The 21,704-nt window shown below is 43.1% G+C and overlaps 1 protein-coding gene across 7 annotated transcripts in view; it reads left to right on the forward strand.

Annotated features, from left to right (window-relative positions):
• The window catches only part of LARGE1 (LARGE xylosyl- and glucuronyltransferase 1), a 622,955-nt gene that overhangs the window by 305,277 nt on the left and 295,974 nt on the right, over positions 1–21,704 (forward strand). For all 7 annotated transcript variants that reach the window (XM_044941379.2, XM_044941380.2, XM_044941376.2 and 4 more), the window contains one exon: positions 16,847–16,970. In XM_044941379.2, the coding sequence (XP_044797314.1) occupies positions 16,847–16,970 (124 nt within the window). The remainder of the gene's footprint in view (positions 1–16,846; positions 16,971–21,704) is intronic.

A 21,704-nucleotide genomic window follows, 5' to 3' on the forward strand; every position in this document is an offset into this window, starting at 1 on the left:
CATACATGCATTAATATACTATATTTGTTTTTCTCTTTCTGACTTATTTCACTCTATATGACAGACCCTAGGTCCATTCCCATGTCTACAAATGACACAATTTCATTCCTTTTTCTGGCTGAGTAATACTCCATTGCATATATGTATCACATCTTTATCCATTCACCTGTCCACGGACACTTAGATTGTTTCCATGTCCTGGCTATTGTGGATAGTGCTGCAGTGAACAAAGGGGCATGTGTATGTTTTTGAACTATGGTTTTCTCAGGGTATGTGCCTAGTAATCAGAAGCCCACCTGTACCTCTCAGCCTGGGTCAGGCCTCCCCTTCTACCCGCCCATAAAGTCCTATGTATTTATTATTATCTTTATTACATTATATTTTGTTTATCTATACATGTTATATTTTCTAGTAGAATCTGGGCCTTCTGGAGATAGGACACTATGCCTTGATTTTCCTGTTTTCCCAGTATCTCAGCAAAGTACTATTTATATGCTCCATAAATGTTTCCTTGTTTAATAACTAAACCTGGGAGACTCTTGAGAGTCCCATGGACAGCAAAGAGATCCAACCAGTCCATCCTAAAGGAGATCAGTCCTGGGTGTTCATTGGAAGGACTGATGTTGACGCTGAAACTCCAATACTTTGGCCACCTGATGTGAAGAGCTGACTCATTGGAAAAGACCCTGATGCTGGGAGAGATTGAGGGCAGGAGGAGAAGGGGACGGCAGAGGATGAGATGGTTGGATGGCATCATTGACTCAATGGACATGGGTTTGAGTAGACTCTGGCAGTTGGTGATGGACAGGGAGGCCTGGTATGCTGTGGTTCATGGGGTTGCAGAGAGTCAGACACAACTGATCGACAGAACTGAACTGAGGAGCCTTTGTTAATAAATAACCTAAAGACATATTTATTCAACCAGTTACCTATTAGCCCAGACTTAATTTTATTTCACTTCACATTCAGGCCACTATACAGCTCAGTGATTTTCAGCAGGCCATTTCACTCTTTAGACTGGAGTTTTTTTAATCAGTTAGCTTTTATCAGTTAGTTAGGAATCAGTTCACCCCAAAACTTACTTGGTAAAAGACAGCATTTATTTCCTAGCTCGGCTATTTGTACTGATCTCACCCGGCTGGTTCTTGATGGACTGCCCTGTTCCTGCAGTCAGCCAGCAGGTTAACAAAACATCGCATTGGCTGCCTTCCTGGAGCAGGGAAGGGAGGTGGGAGCTACTAATGACAAATACATTACAGGGTCAGTTACTGCTGGGGCCGTGGGCCCTCCTGGTAGCTCTGTCCAGTTGCCACTGTGCTTTCAGTTGTACATCCAAGGAGAAAATGGGAATGTGGAATAAAGAGGAGCCTTTTCCCACAACCCTGGTTTCTGTGCAGTTTTGGGAACTCGTGGTTCTGCAGCCTTGATCTGCTGCTTGAAACCAGCCATCATGTAGGCTAAGCATTGAAGTAGACAAGTGATTTTCAGCCTTTATGTATTGGGGTGGCCAAAAAGTTCATTTGGGTTTTTAAACTTTTTGGCCAACTCAATATTTATTCCTTGTCTGCACTAAAGAACTCATGGTTGGGAGAAAAAAAAAAAAAAAAAAAAACACTCTAAAGAAGAGTATTTGCACAATTGGGCTTCCCAGGTGGTGCCGTGTAAAGAATTCAGCTGCCAGTACAGGAGACACAAGAGATGCGGGTCCAGTCCCTCGGTCAGGAATATCCCCTGGAGTAGGAAATGGCTACTTGCTCCAGTATTCTTGCCTGGAAAATTCCATGGATAGAGGAGCCTGGCAGGCTTTAGTCCATGGGGTCGCAAAGAGTTGGACACTACTTAGCATGGCAGATATACATTGTATGATTACAGATAGTTATGCTCTTTCTCAATTATGGCACATTTTAAGATCATAAAAAGTTCTTATGGTAGTATTGGGTGTAAGTACTATTCCAGCTACAGTCATGTATATGTACAAACCTAAATAATTCCAGCAGTTGTTGAAATTGTAAAAATCCTATTGAGTATAAACTCTTCCTCCTACAGTAGCTGCAGCACAAAGATGTTCAATTTAGAAATAGCAGTAGTTTTATTATCAGCTGCCTGTGGCAGGCCATACTTTCATGGAGGCATGGAGATCTGAGAAGAAAGCAAATTCTCAACATGTGATGTGAAAATTCTGCACCCACATCAGGGCCTGCTTTATCTCCCTGAACTGAGCAGCCGATTAAGTCCCTCCCATCCTTGGGATTCTACGGATAAGAATGATTCTGTGAATTGATATGCTGGTCATAATGATTTGAGATATCAAGACAAAAGGACTTTTGAAAGACATTCCATTCAGGAAGTCCAGCTATAAATAGCTTCATTGCTTCCAAAGCATGTTATAAGGATTAACTAATACATGATTATAAAATACTTTGACAAATGGAGTACCTTCCTAATGTTAATAATATAATAATAGTGGTGCCGGATGCTTCTTTTGGCTTTCACTGTTAATTACAGTAATTAGATTTATTTTCCGGACAAGATTTTTAGCAAAATTTCATTTAAGGTTTGCTTTGTTACATCAAATCCATTTTTCTGTAGCATGCCTAATGATAGTGGACACACTATATTTTAAAAGATAGGAAAGGAGTGCTATGGGCACAGTTCTTTTTTTTTTTTTTAATTCTTTTTAATATTTATTTAGATGCATCAGGTCTTTGTTGTGGCGTATGGGATCCTTAGTGGCGCACAGGCTTAGCAGTTGCAGCCTGCGTCTTAGTTGCCCTGTAGCATGTGGGATCTAGTTCCCCGACCAGGGATTGAACCCGTATCCCCTGCATTACTGCTAAGTTACTGCTAAGTGGCTTCAGTCGTGTCCGACTCTGTGCGACCCCATAGACGGCAGCCCACCAGGCTCCCCTGTCCCTGGGATTCTCCAGGCAAGAACACTGGAGTGAGTTGCCATTTCCTTCTCCAATGCATGAAAGTGAAAAGTGAAAGTGAAGTCGCTCAGTTGTATCCGACTCTAGTGACCCCACGGACTGCAGCCTACCAGGCTCCTCCGTCCATGGGATTTTCCAGGCAAGAGTACTAGAGTGGGGTGCCATTGCCTTCTCCGTCCCCTGCATTGGAAGGCATATTTTTAACCACTGGACAGACCACCAGGGAAGTTCCTGTGAGCTCTCTTATATACTGATGCTGGCATTAAAAATTGCTATAACCTTTTAGAAAGTTCATAGTATTGTTGCCCAAGATGTTTACCCTATATGACTACATTAAGGAATTCTGCCTTAAAGGGATAATCCTAACAACAGAGGAAAATTTTTTGTGAAATACTGCTTATAATCCTAAAAATTCTATTAATACTTAAACAGTAAGTCTAAATTTAATACTTAAACAATAAGTCTAAATAATGGAATATCCCTCTTATAGTAAACCATATTCTTAATTGGTTATAAAAAGTATATTATAACATGGCTAAGTGTTAGTTTATGATATAAAGTAAGTGACAAGACAGTTCAGAAACTCACACTTATCATCGTTCCACTATGTAAATACATGCACACATATGTGTCATGCATACACGTACACATCTACATAGTTGACATACAGGGGGTGAAAGAGTAGCCAAAAATACATGAAAAATGGAATTTTTGCATGTTGTGTTCAGAATGGAAAAAGTACAAATGATCTTGGTTTTGTTTTCTCTTTACATACATTTTTGGTCATCTCATTTTGCACCCTTTGTAATGAAGAAAAAAAGTGGATGAGAAAAAATAAATACACGGTATATGTGAGCAAAGGTTTACCTCATTGAAAATAAGACAGTATTGTGTCTTTGTCACTTGGGTGGGATACTATTTAAAGAAAAATTGGGGGAATGCCTGTAACTCCAATTCTAATTGCAAATAAACTGGGAGATATAGCTATTCTGTAAGGAAACTTAGCTTTTAGTGAGCAGAGAAAAAATTCTTACTTAGTCACTAAGTGCTTACCTCCTGGTCAGAAAGGTGGATCAGCTTGTAAAAAGTTAATATTTGTTTGCTAGGAAGATCTACTTACTCGCTCACTCCATCACCCTGTTGGCAGGAGGAGACTGGGTGGTTTGCCTTGCTTTTCATATCAAGCAACTTTTTTGTGTGTTTGTTTTTAAATCTGTGCCCCTCAAGAGCAAAAAGGATAAAACAGCATCTTCATGATCAGTATTTGCCTCTAATTGTCTTATTGCTTATTCAAGCTTAAACTTGTTATAGAAGCAGTTTCCAGATTCTGCAGGGAGGAACCTAGGATTGAATAAAACAAAGAACTAGAAGTAGGTTCTGATTCTGGTCTTTCTATCTGTGAGTGCTGACCCAGGGAGGTCACTCTCCTCCTTGGAGCTTTGTTTTGTTCCCTAGTCTCTCATAGAGCCCTGTTGTGAATATCAAAAGAGGTAGTCAATGCAAAATGCTTCTGTATTTTATTTATTTAACAAATAGAAGGGTAGTTCTCACTCTGTGTTAGGCTATGCTCTGAGTGTTTTTCAGATACCAACTCACTGAATGTTCTTCTAATTCCATGAGGGGGTCTACTGGTATCCCCATTTTACAGATGATGAAACTGAGGATCCATATGTGAAGTCATGACTCAGGGTCACAGAGAGGAAGGGCGGGGCTGGGTTTGGACCCAGACAGTCTAGCTTCAGAGTCCAAACTCTCAAAAAGTTACTGTTTTGAGTATGATGTTCTTATTTTCACTCATCATTTTGGGTGACCATGTAGACATTGTTACCATTCCTGTGATCCATTTCCATCTTTATCCCCCATGGAAATGGCAACCCACTCCAGTATTCTTGCCTGGAGAATTCCATGGACAGAGGAGCCTGGTAGGCTACAGTCCATGGGATCGCAAAGATTTGGACACGACTGAGCGACTTCACTTCAGGTTATGTATTTTTGAGGTATTAAGTATAAATAGTGGGGTTTCTTTTTTGGCTGCCCCATGAAGCATTTGGGATGTTAGTTCCCCAACAAGGGATCAAACTTGCGTACCCTGCATTGGAAAATGGAGTCAATCGCTAGACCACTGGGGAAGTCCCTGGACTGAACATTAGTGTTCTAGTAAGACTTAAGAAAATGCATGGGGAAATGAAAAGAAAATCTTCATAAGGCAAGAGATACATTAATTAGCTTGATTGCAATGACAATTTCACAATGTAGACATATATAAAAATATCACCTTAAATGCTTCATAGTATTTAATGTACTTTGGAAAAACAAAGTATATAATACACTTTCAATATACAAATTTTTATTTATCAATTATACCTCAGTAAAGTTTGGGGGAAGAAAATAGCAAGGACATGTAATATCTTTGAACAGGTAAAAGATGCATGCTATGTAGTCATGCATGTAAAACCAAAAAGAATTAGTTAATATAGTTTATAGGTCCCAAGGATAGGTCATTGTATTTGACTTTCATCCCAGCCATGTACAAGTGCATACCCACAAATAGATGAGGAAACTGAGGCCCAGAGGTTAAATCCTGTGTTCAAGGTCACGAGTAAATAAGTGATGCTCCTGAGGTTCTACCCTTGGCTCTGGCCAACCTTGGAGTCCATGCTACTTTTACTAAAGCATGAGGTCTTTGATTTGCTCTGTTCTTCTCTGCTGGAGAGCTCTTCTGACATGATACTGAGGTGTCCTCGATTCTCTCCACATTATCAAGGCCACTTGTCCTCCCCCACACCAAGAGCTCACACCAAAAAACCCTCATTTGGGCTTCTGTGTTTTTCTGCAGTGAGTTCCATTAAATCTCTCAGTGTAACAGATTCACTGAGCATTCGAGTTGCTGTCACAGGCTCTTTCTTTTTCTAAAATTGCAATTCCATTGTAAACTTAATAATTAAGGATTATTCAACTCAGCTGTCCTTGTATATTTTAATAAAAAACAGACCTTGGGTTGCCTTATAGGGACTGTGACACATTCCTGACAGAAATAAGAAAGGAAAGGCAGGAAGAAAGCTGGAGTTTAATCATCTTTGCCTCTTTGTATTACCATATTTATTGCATCCCAGCCTGAACAGGGGAGCAGTTAAGGAAACCAGAGGCAGCAGGAGCATTGCTCATTATGAGCAAAATCTGCAGGCTCTGCTGAAGGTGAAGCATGCACTTGCTTCCTTCTTTGTTAGGAAAGCATGATCTGGTCTGAATTAGAAGAGACCTAATGTCTGGGTTGCTCGACCCCAATCAAGCTATGTGGGACCCATTGTATTTGAAGACGTGTACTCAAGCTGGCCCATTCAGGTAGAAGCCTTTTCCCATGGGCTTAAAGCATTGCTCCCAGAATGCATATGTAACTGGTGGACTGATATTAAAGGCTATTTTAGTTGTTTTATAGATACTGAATCATATTAAGAAAATCATTCCTTTTGTGATTCTTCTGAATGAGTTCTTATTATCTTCAGTTGATGAAACTCATTTTGGCATAAATATGTTCTTAACATCTGTCTAACTCTTGCTAATCTCCCTCCAAACAGCAGAGAATAGGATGGAGGCTCACGGCCTTTGGCTGGTTTGGGGATTTGCAAGCCTCTAGCATTAAAATGATTTTACCATCCTGAGTTAGGAACCAAATGCAAAATCAGCCTTGGGGATTGCACATTGGGAATGAAATTATCACCAGTATTGCTGTTTGTCCTGAATTGTGGAATGTTCTTTGAATTGAGGGCACTTTTTTGTCCTCATGAGTTGGGGTTACTTATAGTCTGAGCCAACCTGGACAATTGCTGGCTTTTCCTACCTAGGCAGATCTTTTCTTGTACAACACAGCTTATAAGACAGCTAAGTAGACCAGACCTCATTCCTGCTCCCAGACCCATAGGTTAGACTGTCATTCTCCATCTCAGGCCAGTGGAGAAGCATTGGGATGTAATTCACATACTATGAAATTCACTGTTTATAAGTGGACAGTTCAGTGGTTTTTGGAACATTCAGAATTGCGCAACTATCCCCACCATCTAATATTATCAATGGCCCATTTTCAGCATCTCATAAAGAAACACCCGTCCGCATGAACAATCACTCCCCACTCCCTCTCCCTCCATCCCCTGGCAACCACTAATCTTTCTGTTTATGTGGACTGTTCATTCTGAACATTTGCTATCAATGGGACCATATGCTGTTTTGTCTTCTTGTAACTGGTGTCTCCTATGTAGCATAATCTTTTCAAGGTTCATCCATGTTGTAGCATCTGCCAGTCCTTCATTCCTTTTCATTGCCTAATAATGTTCCATTGTATGGATTTACCTCATTTTGTTTATTCATCACTTGGTGACCATTTGGGTTGTTTCCACTTCTTGACTGTTATAAATAATGCCAGGGTGGATGTTTGTGTTAAAGTTCTTGAGGGAACACATTTTCATATATTATTTGTTGATATCGGATTGGCCACAGATTGTTTAGGTGTTTCCAAAACATGTTACAGAAAAATCCCAGTAAACTTTTTGGCCAACCCAATAGCTAGGAGTGGGATTTCTGGGTAAGTCAGCAATGGTAACTTTATGCTTCATGTTTTGAAAAGCCGCCAAACTGTGTTCCAGAGCAGCTACAGTCATTGTATAATCCCACAAGTAGCAGCTGAGGGTTCCAGTATCTCTACATCCTTAATGACACTTGTTATTGGCTGTTATTTTTACCTTAGTCATTTTAGTGGGTTTCAGAGTGGTATCCCAGTTCTGATTTGCATTTCCCTACTGACTAGTGATGTTGAGCATCTTTTCCTCTGCTCATTGGCCTTTTGTATGTCTTCTCTGAGAAATGACTGTTCAGATACTTCGCTCCATTTCTAATCTGCTTACTTGTGTTTGTATTGAGCTGTAAAATATTTTTATACTATGGTTACAAGTCCCTTACCAGGCATATCTATGCCTTGCAGATATTTTCTCTCATTTGGTGGCCCTCTTTTTCACTTTCTTGATGGTGCTTTTTGAAGTACAAAAGTTTTTAATCTTTTGTATTTTTCTTTTTCTTTTGAGCTTTAGATGTGTTATGTCAGAAACCATCACCTAACCCCAAATTAAAAGATAACGCTCTCACATTGTCTTCTAAGGGCCTCTGCGCCAGACTTGGCAAGTAATTGTGTCCACTATGAGGGAATTTGGATCTCTTTGGTAATTATTCATTTGTCCTTTTATTCTTTTTTTTGTTTTGATAGATTATTACTGGATGAGTATATCTATAAGGAATTGTTTTAAAAATCTGAGGAAAAGATTATTTTTAATAAAATTTATTTCATAGAACAGTTTTCGATTTACAAAGAAATTACAAAAGGAATAGCACAGATTTTCCAAAACCCTACAGCCCATTTCCCCTCTTATGACATCTCATGGTATATTTGTTATAATTAATGAGCCAGTCCCTAGTGGCTCAGCAGGTAAATAATCTGCCTGCAAGGCAGGAGACACAAGTTCGATCGTTGGGTTGGGGTGATCCCCTGGAGAAGGAAGTGGCAACTCACTCCAGTATTCTTGTCTGGAAAATTCCTTGGACAGGGAAACCTGGTGGGCTACAGTCCATGGGTCCTAAAAAGAGTTAGAGTTGCTGAACAACAGCAACAATTGTATCTTTCTTATATAATAATAAATGGTAGGCATCCAGACCACCAATGCTGGTTGAGTAGTTGTATTAGTGCTAACTTACAGACTTAGTTTCCTTTCCCTGGTGGCTCAAATGGTAAAGAATCTGTCTGCAATGCCGGAGACCCAGGTCCGATCTCTGGGTGGGGAAGATGCCCTGGGGAAGGGAACGGCAACCCACTCCAGTATTCTTGCCTGGGAAAATCCCATAGAGGAAGAAGCCTGGAAGGCTATAGACCATGGGGTCACAAAGAGTCGGACATGACTGAGCACATAAAACTCATTACTCATTGATTATATTATTATAACTGAAGTCCTGTCCTTTGTTTCAGATTTCTTTAATTTTTGCCTAAGTTCTTTTTTCTGTTCCAGAATCCCATCCAGGATATGATACTGCATTTAATCATGTCTCCTTCAGCTCCTCTTTCTTGAGATAGCTGGGTGAAAGATTATTTACAAAATGTAGTTCCCAGTGCCAAGACTCCATCTAACAGGGAACAGTTGCAAAAGTGTAAGTTTTGAGCCCTGAATTCAGTGGGAGCCTCTGAGAAAGGGCATCTTGACACCATGGAATGTCTTCCTCGGAGCTGTGGTGTCTGAACTGAGATCCGGAGGCTGGAGCAGGAGATGTGGTCCCGTGCAGGCAGCTGTGGACACCACTCCAGTGTCAGCACAGCCTATGGGAAGGTGTGGCTAAGCCCTGACCTGACTCACGGCCAGACACTTTCTAGGCACCAGGGTTGTGGAGAGAGTAGACAAGAGAGTAGGTGCTTTGTGAAATAAGACAGTCTTTACCCTAGACAGCTCGCGTTCTACTGGAGGGTTGACATAGATCTGTAGATGTATGGGAAGATTTACAGCCCTGCTAGTCACTGCTGGAAAGAAACCAGTTGTGGCAGTCGGGTGAGGCGTGGTGGATAGGGAGAGGGGCTTTGAATGGAGTGGTCATGGCGGGCCTCTTTGAGGAGGTGAGATTTCAGTGTATTCCTGAAGGAGACTTTGGTTTATTCCTGAGGAAGAATGCAGAAGAGGGGAAAGCCCCATAGAAATGCTGGCACCATCATCCTCTGAGAGCCTGTTCTTCTTACCCACACTGTCCATCTTCTGCTTGGTAACCAGATTAACCTTCTGAATTACAGCTTCTGTCTGCTGCCTGCCAAGCCCTATAAACCTTATCTGGCTGTCTTTCACTTGGAGAATTGAATACTGTTTTTAAGAATTCACACACCCTGGCCCATCCTGTTGTTAATACTCTCTCTCTTTTCTTTTCTTTCCTCCCCATTCCTGGCATACAGTGGACATTCAATAAACATTGTATGATCTGCTCTAATAAGACTGTAGTTCTTTCACAGACATACTATGAATTTCTCCACCTCTGTTCTTTTCCTAATTCTGTTACATACTGCAGGATACATTTCTCTCTCCTTCATCTTTTCTCATCCAAAGGTCCGGTTTACTTGCCACATTATCCGTGGAAACTTCCTAGATTCTCCACTGCTGAGAAGCCGTCTCTTTCGTTCTTATTCTCCGTGAACATGTGCGTTTGTCCTTGCATAGCCGTTCTGTACGGTTGTTCAGGCTGTTCACCGTCCAACTCCAGGAATCCCTTTACTCACCATTCAGGTCAGTGTCTTCACATGGCTGCAGGGCAGCAGGGAGGGCCTGCTATTCCCAAACTTGCAGCTGTGTGTGCAGCCCAGTGTTACAGAGCCCTTATGTACTGACATTTATGTGGTTATTTGTATTCTTTCTCTGTCTCTGCTACATTGATTCCTGCCTGAAGAGAGGACTCAGCTCATTCATCGCCTAAATCCCTATTCTGCCTTATTTGATGCTTGATAGCTCTTTGTTGGATGTTTATCCATTCAATGCATTTTTTGGTCTATGAGTGGAAGAACTAATTGAAAATACTTTATTTGAAAAGTGATGTAAAAGCAGTAGAGAAAATAACGGTTTCATAAGTTCATGTTGATAACAGTTCTGGTCCATTCAGGCAGCTGTAACAAAATAGCAGACCAGGTGGCTCATAAACAACAGGAATTTATTTTTTCCTCTCAGTTCTGGAGGCTAGGAAGTCCAAGATCATGACACCAGCATGACCTGGCTCTGGCGGGGGCCAGCTTCCTGATCACAGACTGCAGACTTCCTTCTGTGTTGTCTTGTGTTAAAAAAGCTAAGGAGCCTCTTTTGTAAGGGCACTAACCCCTTTCAGGAGGACTCTGCCCAGGGACCTATTCACCTCCCAAAGGCCCCACCTCCTGGTACTCTCACCCGAGGGGTTAGGGTTCAACATAATGAATTTGGGGTGGGAGTCAATGAACATTCAGACCATACCAATTATTAACATGTATCGAAATATTACCCACATGCCAGGCATTTTGCTAAGCACTTTATATATATCACATGTCACAATTAGCCAATATATTGATACTACTGCTTACTTACCATTATTATTCCTGATTTGAAATGAAATTGAGGCCTAGAGATGAAGTCACATGCTTGTATTTACTTAGTCATTAATGCAGCCAGGGTTCCGACCCAAATGTTCTGGAGCAAAACGCCAGCCCTGAGCCATTGATGTAAGCATGTCTTCAGCTGCTTCTACTTCTTATGGGGAATGTGAACAGTGATGGGGAAGCAGAGAGCACTGGCTTGCTTTTCCTGTTGTATGAGTGTTTCTTGAGCACACGTTACTTGCCAGCCTCTCTGCCCAGCGCTGGGGGTGGAAATGAAAAGATGGCTGCTGTCCTTGGAGGCCTCATGGTGGAGGGAAGGAGCCAGGTGTTTGAATTTTTTTTTGTTTGTTTGTTTTATTGAAGGATAATTGCTTTACAGAATTTGTTGTTTTTTGTAAAACCTCTGCATGAATCAGCCATAAGAAGGAAAGAATTATGACCAACCTAGATAGCATATTCAAAAGCAGAGACATTACTTTGCCAACAAAGGTTCATCTAGTCAAGGCTATGGTTTTTCCTGTGGTCATGTATGGATGGATGTGAGAGTTAGACTGTGAAGAAGGCTAAGCGCCGAAGAATTGATGCTTTTGAACTGTGGTGTTGGAGAAGACTCTTGAGAGTCCCTTGGACTGCAAGGAGATCCAACCAGTCCATTCTGAAGATTAGCCCTGGGATTTCTTTGGAAGGAATGATGCTAAAGCTGAAACTCCAGTACTCTGGCCACCTCATGCGAAGAGTTGATTCATTGGAAAAGACTCTGATGCTGGGAGGGATTGGGGGAAGGAGGAGAAGGGGACGACAGAGGATGAGATGGCTGGATGGCATCACTGACTCGAGGGACGTGAGTCTGGGTGAACTCTGGGAGTTGGTGATGGACAGGGAGGCCTGGCATGCTGTGATTCATGGGGTCGCAAAGAGTGGGACACGACTGAGCGACTGATCTGATCTGTCTGATACATCTGATCCCTCTCTTTTGAAACCTCCTCCCATCTCTCTCCCCACCCCACCCCTCTAGGTTGATACAGAGCCCCTGTTTGAGTTTCCTGAGCCATACAGCAAATTCCCATTGGCTATCTATTTTACATATGGTAATGTAAGTTTCCATGTTACTCTTTCCATACATCTCACGCTCTCTTCCTTTCTCCCCATGTCCATAAGTCCTCATGTCTCTATGTCTGTTTCTCCACTGCTGCCCTGTAAATAAATTCTTTAGTACCATTTTTCTAGATTCTGTATATATACATTAGAATACAATATTTATCTTTCTCTTTCTGACTTACTTCACTCTGTATAATAGGTTCTAGGTTCATCCACTTCATTAAAACTGACTCAAATGCATTCCTTTTTAAGGATGAGTAATATTCCATTGTGTATATGTACCACAACTTTATCCATTCGTCTGTCGATGGACATCTGGGTTGCTTCCATGTTCTAGCTATCATAAATAGTGCTGCAATGAACTCTTTTTCAATTTTTATTTCCTCAGGGTATATGCTTAGGAGTGGGATTTCTGGGTCATATGGTGGTTTTATTCCTAGTTTTTTAAGGAATCTCCATGCCGTCTTCCATAGTGGCTGTATCAATTTACATTCCCACCAACAGTGCAAGAGCATTCCCTTTTCTCCACACCCTCTCCAGCGTTTATTGTTTACAGACTTTTTGATGATGGCCATTCTGATCAGTGTGAGGTGATATCTCATTGCAGTTTTTGATTTTCATTTCTCTAATAATGAGCGATGTTGAGCATCTTTCCATGTGTTTGTTAGTCATCAGTATGTCTTCTTTGGAGAAATGTCTGTTTAGGGCTTTTTCCCATTTTTTGATTAGGTTGTTTTTCAGGTATTGAGTTGTATGAGCTGCTTGTATATTTTGGAAATTAATCCTCTGTCTGTTGTTTCATCTGCTATTATTTTCTCCCATTCTGAGGGTTGTCTTTTCACCTTGCTTATAGTTTCCTTTGATGTGCAAAAGCTTTTAAGTTTAATCAGGTCCCACTTGTTTATTTTTGTTTTTATTTCCATTACTCTAGGAGGTGGGTCATAGAGGATCTTGCTTTGATTTATGTCATTGTTTGTTCTGTCCATGTTTTCCTCTAAGAGTTTTATAGTTTCTGGTCTTACATTTAGGTCTTTAATCCATTTTGAGTTTATCTTTGTGTATGGTGTTAGGAAGTGTTCTAATTTCATTCTTTCACATGTAGCTGTCCAGTTTTCCCAGCACCATTTATTGAAGAGGCGTCTTTGCCCCATTGTATATTCTTGCCTCCTTTGTCAAAAATAAGGTACCTGTAGGTGCATGGGTTTATTTCTGGGCTTTCTATCTTGTTCCATTGGTCTATATTTCTGTTTTTGTGTTGGTACCATAGTGCCTTGAATACAGGTGTTTGAATTTGATCTCACAGTGCTTTGCTATGAGTGCTCAATTAGCTTTTCATTGGAGGCATCCAGTTAGGAGGAAAAGGGAAGGATGAGGATTCGCTCACAGAGGAGGAGATCACTGACAGACAGTTGGAAGGGATGAACAGGAAATCACAGGCATTGGGAAGAATTCTGTGGGGAAGGAACAGCACAGGTAAAGATATAGATGTGTAGAAAATGTGATGTGTGGGAGCAAATATGTGTACCTTGGTTTGTTTGGTATTGTTATCCCCATGTCTAAAATTATGCCATCCCTCCACCGTGGATAAAAATGCAAGTTCACAATTATACAGCTTAACATTTATCCGTTCTTCATACGTAAGATTCCTTTGTGGTTCCCGTGGGAGAGGGAGGTGGTTGTGCCAATACTGAGGGCTAAAGGGACCCTCTGTCTTCCCAGGAGTGACAAGTTACCCCTGGCTTAGCATCCAGGTTAAGTCACTGGCCAGTGAACAAACATACCATCACTCCCTCATGCCTCTGGTCATCACTTAGGACCTCAGGAAGCAATGGCCGCTGGCAGCTTCTTATAGGGAAGCTTCTTATAGAGCTTCCAGGAAGGCTGTAGGGCAGGCACGCCACTTGCTTCTGAGCATACGTGGCTTAATCAGAGAGTTTGCAGTGTCCAGGCAGTGGGTACCGTGGAGAAGTTCAGTGGTGCTGATGGCTTCTTTGTCATTGATTCAGCTCAGCACCCTTGAGCACCTATTATGTGTTTGACAGATTGACCTTGGATAATAACTTTCTTCAGGTCTAGGCTCATCCTCCCAGCTCCACTTGGCTTTGCTTCCCTCACCTTCAACTTGCTACATCCAATAGCAAACCCGTCATCTTCCTCCAGTGTGCCTTTCTTCCCGTATCCCCTGTCCTAGAAGCATCACCCCCAACCCAGGAAACCCCGTTGTATTCCTCTTCCCTGCTACTTTCCTCATATCCGTGATCTCTTCTGAAATCCCTCAAAATTTGACTTCTTTGTTCTTTGTTGCTCTTCTCCAGACGCGAAGTCAGGTTTTCATTTCACATTCGTTTTTTTTTAATCGAACTCTTACTGCATCCAAGGCATGGAGCTCCGTCCTGGGACTCTCCATTTCAGCATCATTGGCATTACCCTTCGTCTTTTTAAGCTCACAGTCAAGGAGGGATGCAGACAAGTAAGCAGACAGTTACAGCCTGAGGATGGCACAGATGCTGAGAGGACTGTGTGTTAGGAAGGGCCCCTGACCTCGTCACAGGTCGTCAGGGACGGATTCCAGGAGCACCCAATGGCCGACCTCAGAAGTGAAGGCTGGGTGAGAGAGAACCAGACGCTGAATGGCGACTGTGAAAGGGAGGGAGGAGGAGGAAGGAGAGGACAGGACTGGAATACGTGAGAGCAAGGACGGTGAGTTACCACCATGTCCCCAGCATCCTGCTCATCGCTTGGTGGGTAGCAGGTGTTCAGAAAGTGTAGAATAAGCAAACGCATGAGGATTTCCTACCCAGTAAACCACATATGCAAAGGCCTAGGTGGAAAGGGTGCATGGGGGAAGGGAGAATTGAAAGACATGTATGTGTCTGGAACTTAGAACAGTGCTGGGGAGCCACTGTACAGGGGTTGAGAGCTATGGGGCAGGTCGTGTGACTCCCCCTGCTGAGCTGATGAAGTACAGACTGTTCATTGCACTGCTTACTATGTACCTGCATCTCTCCCCTTCTCTGTTCCAACCCCCGAGTCCCTGCTAACCTTCCTGTCCCAACACACTCTCAACGCCTGCTGGGCTCCATTCAGTCTCTTATTATTCTCCCTGGATCATGTCCCCTCTTCCTTTGCTTCCTGTGCCAAGGATAAAGCATCCCCAATGCTTACAATCCTTCTGACCCAGTCCAGATTCGCCTTTCGTTTTCTTTAGTCTTCTGGAGCCTTGTATTCTGTTGTAGCTGTTACCACATTCCACCTTCTGTTTATATTTAATTGTGTCTATATTTAACTATCTCCTCAAATAGTAAGAGCTCCTTGAGATTGGGGCAGGGGGTGAGGTCCTCCCCATCTTTAGATTTCTCAGCGGTGCCCCTTCATTACAATGCGTGCTCTTATTATTACTGGCGCTGTGGTATCTATGGTAGTAGTTCTGCTGGGTTCAACTGCGGCTTTGTTCCTGGCAGTCCCTCAAGAAGGCATCTCCACTGTCTATTATTATCCCACCTCTGCTGTTGAGATGCAGCGAGCGTTGTACTGCTTATCTCATCTAATTGACCCAGTAGCCCCGAGGGGACTCTTCATTGTGCACAGTGAAGAAGCAGTGCGGAGGTGTAAGTGACCCGTTCAAAGCCCCCTCCATAGATGCTAGGTCTGGGCTTCGGACCTATTTACATTTGAATCAGAAGCTTTGCCCTTGTGTGCTGCTGGTTTGTAATTTGGGTGCTGGCTCAGTATGACAGCCGGCCAACTGAGATGGGATGCTAAAGACTTTAGAAATATTACATATGAGGGTGAGCTGATACTCAGTAATGGGAGCCCCAGGTGATGCCATTGTGGCTCCCTGGGGGATGGGAATGGACATGGTGGGGGGAGCAAGCAGGAGACAGGATTTAGTGCTGTGCTATGAGAGAAGTACTTTCCAGCTCCATACAGCCAGTCTAAAGACCTTATCCTCTGTCCACGTGCTTCACTGAGGCCAGTACATCCAGGTGGTAAAGATAAAGCATTGACCAAATTGTACACATGCTATGATTTTTGGAGATACAGATGCCGTAATAGCAGGTATGGTGGTTGGCTTGCATTGAGTGTCACCACGGAGAAGGCAGTGGCACCCCACTCCAGTACTCCTGCCTGGAAAATCCCATGGACGGAGGAGCCTGGTAGGCTGCAGTCCGTGGGGTCACTAGAGTCGGACACGACTGAAGTGACTTAGCAGCAGCAGCAGAGTGTCACCAATGATTTTACCCTCTCCAGTCCTTGGAGTTGCCACATCTCTGAAATCTTGAGGTTGGATTAGATATCCTCTCTCCTTGTCACCTCTGACATCCTCCCCAGCAGGCACTGGTTAGGCAACGTGCCTGGTTGACCTTCCCCGTTGCTGTTACAAATTGGTTGTGTGTGTGTGCTCAGTCGCTTCAGTCGTGTCCAACTCTTTATGACCCTGTGGGCTGTAGCCCACTGGGCTCCTCTGTCCACCGGATTTCCCAGGCAAGAATACTGGAGTGGGTAGCCATTCCCTTCTCTAGGGGATCTTCCCAACCCAGGGATCGAACCCACATCTGCTTTGCAGGAGGATTCTTTACCACTGAGGACTGAGGAACCCAAATATTACCAGTTGGTAAGAATGGGGTTTTGTGGCTAGAATTCAAAGGTCTTGGTTCTCCCTCCTGACTCCTCCTCTCACTGCCCACAGGCGGAACCCCCTCCATTTCCACCTCATCGCTGACTCCATCGCCGAGCAGATCCTGGCAACACTCTTCCAGACCTGGATGGTACCTGCGGTGCGTGTAGACTTCTACAACGCTGATGAGCTCAAGGTACTGGCGGGAAGGGGGTCATGCTTTTCTTGTTTATGGTTTAGTAGACAGAAGCAAAGGCAGAAATCTCAACTCCCAACTGGAAATGTCCAGGTGTATCTGAGGGTTTTTGCCACTTGAAATTGATTTGATTATCTGAAGTGTTAACCACCTCTTTAGCACAGGATACATGTTGGTCTATGAAATTCTGACCACCAAGCGTTTCTGTGGAGGCTGGAGGCCTCTGGCCTGGTCCGTATCTAAAGGAGGCCCATGGTGGCTGATATCTGGAGAATTTGATTACCTGGTCAGGTCACCACTGAACTCAGAGTGTGATGGGACTGGGTTTGAACTTGTGTATTGTCATTTACTGGTCATAAGACACAAAGTTATACCTTTGTTGGGTCTGATTTTTCATGAGTAGAAATGTGATTATAACAACAACCTCGTGGAGTAATGGCTCAAATGAGAGAATATATCTGAGTGCACTTTAAAAGACAATGCTGAATAGAGACTTCCTTAGCAGTCCATTGGTTCAGACTCTGCACTTCCAATGCAGGGGCCACAGGTTCGATTCCTTGTTGAGGAACTAAGATCCTTCATGCCGTGTGGCATGGCCAAATCACCCCCACAAGATTAGGCTGAATAAATATTAAGGATTATGTTGGGCCAGAAGGTTTCAACCAAATGAAGATCATTTGGCCATATTATTACCTTGCTTGAAATCCTGCCGTGGTACCACGTGGTCTGCGTCAAGCTTGAGTTTCACAGTCTGATTAAAACGCCCTTCATATTCTGGCTCTAGACTCTTCTTCCCAGTCTCGTCTCTGGCCGTTGCTGCAAATTCACTTATTACTTAGCTTTAAGAAACCACCTCTGGGCTCTCTTCCCTCCTTCCTGTGTTTGAGCCTTTCCTTCTATCCGACGTGCCCTTCCAGCTACTTTTGCACCACTCCACTTGTCCTTCAAGACTGAGCTCCATGGCCACCTCCTCTGAGATCTTTCTGTGACTCCCTCAGGGGAGAGGAAGATCTTTTCTGTTCACTTGTCCAACTACTGCTTTAGTTTAGAACCTTCTTAATGGGGGACAGGGCTGGGAACACATCTTGTTCTTTTCTGTGTTTCTGGTGCATTGCTTGTTACCCTGTGCTGCTAGTGGATTTTACAAATTGCTGTTATTAGTGGAACACGTAACTTTGCAGAAATTGTGGCTGCTCCATCTCCAGTCACCTTGGGAAGGACTAAACACCTAGGCATGAGGCTGATTTTAGCAAATGGCTTGTTCTAAACCTCATAAAGCCATTATCTTTTCATTTCAGAGCCATAACATTTTAAATAGATCACTCAGATGCTGGCCAGAGTTTCTGATTTTCCCATATTTCAGGCTCTGAGGTTGATCGAGATGTTGAGAATTTAGCATTTGGGGATTGTCGTGGCAATTTGTGTGCCATTCCAATCTATTCTGAGCTAAAATTGATTAACACTCTTAAAAAGGGAAAAACAAAATTTAGCAAATTGCTGCACTAATTAAGGTGAAAGCAAGCCACTCTGTCTCCCAGGGTCTGAGCACCAATTCCATGGGGAAGAGCTACGGGAGGGGAGGAGCTGTGTCTGGCACAGAAGGCTGCTTCTTCTGTCTTAGTGTGGTTCCAGGTCTGTGCTCTGTGTAAGCCTGGACCCCCCTGCTTTTTAAGAGAACAAGGAGTGGTTGAAAAAACCCCAACTTCATATCCCATCTTGCCACTAAAGTGCTGTCTGACTTGGGTTTGAGCCGTGAAAGTGAAAAGCAAAAGTGTTAGTCAATCAGTTGTGTCTGACTCTTTGCAACCCCGTGGACTAATATAACCCTGCCAGGCTCCTCTGTTCATGGAATTCTCCAGGCAAGAATACTGGAGTGGGCAGCCATTCCCTTCCTGATCCAAGGAATCTTGCTGACCCAAGGATCAAACCCTGGTCTCCAACATCACGGGCAGATTCTTTACCTCTGAGCCAAATGGGTAGGAGACTGCCAGACACAGAGGAAGATACTGGATTAAATAAGACAACTCACGAGAAGGCCCAGCCGTGCCTGAGATGCAGCAGGTTCTTGATAGTCCCTTATTGCCCTTTGTAGCCATGGCAATGTAGGATTAAAATGCTCTTAATTGTATGGCCTGCAGGGAAATCTCCGGGCCTTTGGGAGGTTGAAAGGTAAGGCACTGTGGCCTGTAACCTGCCCTTGGGAACCCCAAGACTTTCTTAGGGTCCTGGAAGAAAGGAGACAGGTGAGATTGGGAAAGACTGGAGTTCTGACTCCATCATGCCCACATGAATCCAAGTATCCATTATTTTTTTTTAATTTTATTTTATTTTTAAACTTTACAAAATGGCATTAGTTTTGCCAGATATCAAAATGAATCCGCCACACCAATACAGTATACTAACGCATATATATGGAATTTAGAAAGATGGTAACAATAACCCTGTGTACGAGACAGCAAAAGAGACACTGATGTATAGAACAGTCTTATGGACTCTGTGGGAGAGGGAGAAGGTGGGAAGATTTGGGAGAATGGCATTGAAACATGTATAATATCATGTATGAAACGAGTTGCCAGTCCAGGTTCGATGCATGATACTGGAAGATTCCACATGCCAAGGAGCAGCTAAGCCCTTGTGCCACAACTATGGAGCCCACACTTTAGAGTCCATGCTCCATAACAAGAGAAGCCACCGCAATGAGAAGCCCACGCACCCCAACAAAGAGTCGCCCCTGCTCGCTGCAATGGAGAAAGCAATGAAACAATGAAGACCCAGTGCGGCCAAAAGAAAAAAAAAGTGTGTAAAAATAATGGATAACTTTTTTCTTCTGGCCGCACTGGGTCTTCATTGTTTCATTGCTTTCTCCAGTTGCAGCGAGCAGGGGCGACTCTTTGTTGGGGTGCGTGGGCTTCTCATTGCGGTGGCTTCTCTTGTTATGGAGCATGGACTCTAAAGTGTGGGCTCCATAGTTGTGGCACAAGGGCTTAGCTGCTCCTTGGCATGTGGAATCTTCCCGGCCTGGAGATCAAACCCATGTCCCCTACATTGGGAGGCAGATTCTTAACCACTAGACCACTAGGGAAGCCTGCACACTGAATTTTTATCCATTTGAAGACTGCATGGCTTAAAAAATAAGAAAAAGAAAATTGCCATGTGATGTATTCTGAAGGATATGGTCTCCGGAGTCCTGCCCTTGACCCTGCCTTCTACTGATGATTGCAACGCAAAGTCCCTCCCACCTGCATTTCATTTCCCTACCACTTAAACATCTATCACCCACAGTCCTGTATCCCATGAGGCAAGTTGTCAGAATCCGATAAGGACAATGAGTATGAGGCATTCTGTAAAATGTAATTTTTCCATAATTCATGAGAATGGTCATAATAATTTATGCATAATTCTGCTTGACGAAGCTAAATCATCATCTGCCCACTCTCCCGACCTGAGCCTTCCTCACATCTAGCACCACCGTCTACTTAGCTGCTCATCCAGAACTGAGAGTCTGCCTTCAACGGGTCCCTTTCCCTCTCTCTGTATCTGGCCATTCGAGGTCCAAGCTTGTCTCCATCTCCCCTGACACTATCATAGTCTAAGCACGTGAGATTTTCCCCCAGACAAGTATCTTCCCTTCTTATCTGCCTATATCTCCTTTACTGAATCTATTCTTCATCAGTAACATAAATCAACTTTCCCACAGGAAAGCCCAACACACCCTCGCTGTCCTCTGTGTAAGACCTTTGATGGTTTCCTGGTGCTTTTAGGATGGAGAGTACACTCCTTAACTGAGTTGTGTTCCTGGCTCCTGCCTCCTTCCAACTTCTAGTATTGTTAGCACCGCTGCTCACCTGCTAAATTTTCCAGGCTACTCTGCTCCTTCCCTTCTGCTGGGGGCCTTTGCACAAGTATTTCTTCTGTCTGTCGTATTAGGAGTCTGTTCTTTCCCCATCGCTAATTAATTCCCTATTATTTTGCTGAACCTTTATGTACTTGAGGAAGCCTTCTCTGCTTTCATCATCTCATAGGGGTTTCTTTGTTATATCTTCTTGGAGGATCACATACGTTTCTTCTGTAAACTCACCACTGAGTGTAAACTTTCCTGCCGTTGTGTGATGAGCAGGTAAATGTCTACCTTCCCTCAAGTGTAGGGTCCAAAAGAGCTAGGCTTCTGTTTTTTATTACTCTTGTTATCCCTACCACCTGGCATGATGCCTGGCCTATGAAAATATTTACTAAATGGATACACAGTAAACTCAATGCTGGGTGCCTAAGAGACAGACGCAAAGTCATTAGGAAAGGATTTCAGTTTGTTTGTTTGTTTTTTAATTGGAGTATAGTTGATTTGGAATGTTGTGTTAATTTCTGCTGTACAGCAAAGTAATTCAATTATGTGTGTGTGTGTATGTGTGTGTGTATGAGTGTGTGTACTGAAGTAGGAAATGGCAACTCATTCCAGTATTCTTGCCTGGAAAATTACAGGACAGAGGAGCCTGGCAGGCTACAGACCTTGGATTTGCAAAGAGTCAGATGCAACTGAGCATATATTAATATATATATGCATTCTTTTTTATATTCTTTTCCATTATGGTTTATCATAGGATATTGAATATAGTTCCCTGTGGTTTACAGTAGGATCCTGTGATTTATCCATTCTCTATACATAAAATAGTTTGTATCTGATCCCAAACTCCCAATCCATCCCTCCCTCAACCCATTCCCCCTTAGCAACCAATCTGT

This window comes from Bubalus bubalis, chromosome 4 (assembly GCF_019923935.1).
Source record: "Bubalus bubalis isolate 160015118507 breed Murrah chromosome 4, NDDB_SH_1, whole genome shotgun sequence".
Taxonomy (NCBI): domain Eukaryota; kingdom Metazoa; phylum Chordata; class Mammalia; order Artiodactyla; family Bovidae; genus Bubalus; species Bubalus bubalis.